The following is a 2,500-nucleotide window of genomic DNA, read 5'->3' as shown; positions in this document are numbered from 1 at the left end:
TCTCCGCTCTTTCCTCTCTGCTCTCTCTCTCTCTCTCTCTCCTCTCTCTCTCCTCTCTCTCTCTCTCTCCTCTCTCTTTCTCTCCTCGTTCTCTCTCTTCTCTTCCTCTCTCCTCTCTCTCTCTCTCTCTCCCTCTGCTCTTATTCCTCTCTGCTCTGTTCTCTCTCGTCCTACTCTCTCTCGTCTCTCTCTACGCTTCATTTCTCTCTGCGTTCTCTACTCTCTCTATCTCCTCTCTCTCTTCCTCTCGCTCTTTCTCTCTCTTCTCGCTCTCCTCTCTCTCTCTCGCTCTCTCTCCTCTCTCTCTCTCTACGAGAGAGAGCCGAGGAGCGAAACCTAGAAACTGGAAAATGTAAACACAACATAGGAAACTTTGCACAGCACAGACGCTGAAGACTAACACATAAAACGTCTCTTTTTATTGGATCTTTTCTGAAAGTTCCTGAGAACAAACTGAAGGTGTTAATATAAACACATTAACCCTGTTGTTCAGGTTACAAACACAACTGCACTTATTAACACACTAACACACTAACACATTAACACACTAACACACTTTCTGACCAATCAGAGCAGAGAATTCAGACCCAGCTTCTTTACTCCACAAAAAAGTTTAACAAACAGAAACATGAGAAACTTTTGACGCACTTGCGTAGAGAAGCGTGAGCAAGGAAATGACTTTCTGTCCCAGAGAAAGACCATCCGAGTGTTTCCCAAACCAGTCCGGGGACCACACCGTGGAATTCCTGAGAAAAAAGAAAGAAAAGAAAACTCTGGTAGCTGAAAGTTTTACTTCAATTTACAAACAAACTAATTATAAATAAAAGAATTCCCATAACCACAAGAATTCTGAAATAATACAAAAATATAAAATCTTACACAAAATTCTAGATCAAATTCTCTAACTTTCTGTAACACAATGTAGCTGGAAACAGTCATTGGAAATTTATTATGAAATATAAAAAACACTGAAAAAAAAAATAAAAAATACCCAAAGTAAAATAAAAAAAAAAACAAATACACTGAATAGAGATTTAAAATAAATACAAAGTAGATTTGTAAAGTTCGTCGTGACAAACTTCGATGTCGGCTTTGACGAAGCAAGTATTCACAAAGGTCGATGCTTTATGGAGGCGAGTGGACATAAGGGGCGGGGTTACTTTTACAAGCAAGTGGACAGAAAGCTAGGGTGGAGACGAGCATGTGTCGTCATCAGAATACACGTGAGGAAGTTCCCATCGTTGTTCTGAGTGTTTTGATATGTCACATGTCCATGTTGTAAAAAGTTTTGTGATTTCACATATTATGTGGGCGGGGCTACGTGACAACCTAAAGGCCAATCGGTACACCAATTTAAACCTTTGTACAGAGTCTCACCCTAAAGGAGCTGGTCGAGTTTGGTGTAGAGAGTTCAAAAGCTTCCGAGTTATAAACCTCCAAAGTTTATAATGGGAGTCTGTGGGAAAAAAGGCCACTTTGAGACCCGGTACCAGAAGTACCGGTACTCGGATCGCTTAGAAAAGTAACAGCAACAGACTTCAGACCAGCGTCTACAAGAGGAGTTACTCTTGATAATTTTTTTGTCTAAGCTTAAATAGGAAAACAGAATGTTGGCTTCTACAAAGCGACATAATGGTGTATATAAATATAAATAATTACTAGTAGGAAAAGGTACTTTTATTATTTTTAAAAGTCAATGTAAGCCAGCTTCAGTCGGTTACTGTGAGGATCTCTGTTTAAACACCAGGACACTGAGAGGAATAAAGTTCTACATCAGAGAGACTTCCTACGTGAGCAGAGCTGTCGGGTAACAGAGTTTCTCCTCCTCGTGGTTTACATCCAGGCAGAAAGCGTGCAGTAAAAGACCAAAACACGTTAAATAGATGCAGACGGTCAGGCCGAACTTCACCGAGAAACACAGCACGAAGAATCGCAGCGTCTAAAAGGACAGCAAACATCCAGACTGTCAGATTTTAACCAGACAGATTACTAGCTTGTGTTCACACATCGAACCTCACCAACGACACTCTTAGCTACCGAGAGCTGTAGCGCCACCACCAGGGAAAACATGAACATTCACTTACAATAAATACTCTACTTAGCAGGTTAGGACATTATATATATATTATATACATTATATACTTTATATATATTATATACATTATATACATTATATACATTATATATATTATGTTGTTAGTAGCTATGAATTATAATAATAAAATCCATGTATGGGGCAAACAGCTAGTGTTTATTATGTGAAATGAGGCTAGTAACAGTAGCCAAATACTGGGTAGGTAGTTAGTATTTAGTAAGAAGGATGAAAGAATGAGGAAATATGTGTTAGCTAATAATTATATTCATTCATTCATCTTCTACCGCTTATCTGAACTTCTCGGAGTGCCAACCCATCACAGGGCACACACACACACTCTCATTCACTCACACACACACACACACACTATGACAATTTTCCAGAGATGCCAATCAACCTACCATG

At 39.3% G+C, this 2,500-nt stretch overlaps 1 protein-coding gene across 1 annotated transcript in view; it reads right to left on the bottom strand.

Annotated features, from left to right (window-relative positions):
- LOC113637342 (transmembrane protein 94-like) overlaps positions 1 to 2,500 on the bottom strand; it is a 19,865-nt gene that overhangs the window by 2,615 nt on the left and 14,750 nt on the right. Inside the window, exons 19-20 of the mRNA XM_047802781.1 lie at positions 1,791 to 1,939; positions 649 to 746 (exon numbers count right to left, since the gene is read on the bottom strand). Of these exons, the coding sequence (XP_047658737.1) occupies positions 649 to 746; positions 1,791 to 1,939 (247 nt within the window). The remainder of the gene's footprint in view (positions 1 to 648; positions 747 to 1,790; positions 1,940 to 2,500) is intronic.

This window comes from Tachysurus fulvidraco, chromosome 18 (assembly GCF_022655615.1).
Source record: "Tachysurus fulvidraco isolate hzauxx_2018 chromosome 18, HZAU_PFXX_2.0, whole genome shotgun sequence".
In the NCBI taxonomy this organism is placed as follows: domain Eukaryota; kingdom Metazoa; phylum Chordata; class Actinopteri; order Siluriformes; family Bagridae; genus Tachysurus; species Tachysurus fulvidraco.
Note: the sequence above shows the minus strand (reverse complement) of the source record. Positions and strands in the feature narration are given on the sequence as shown.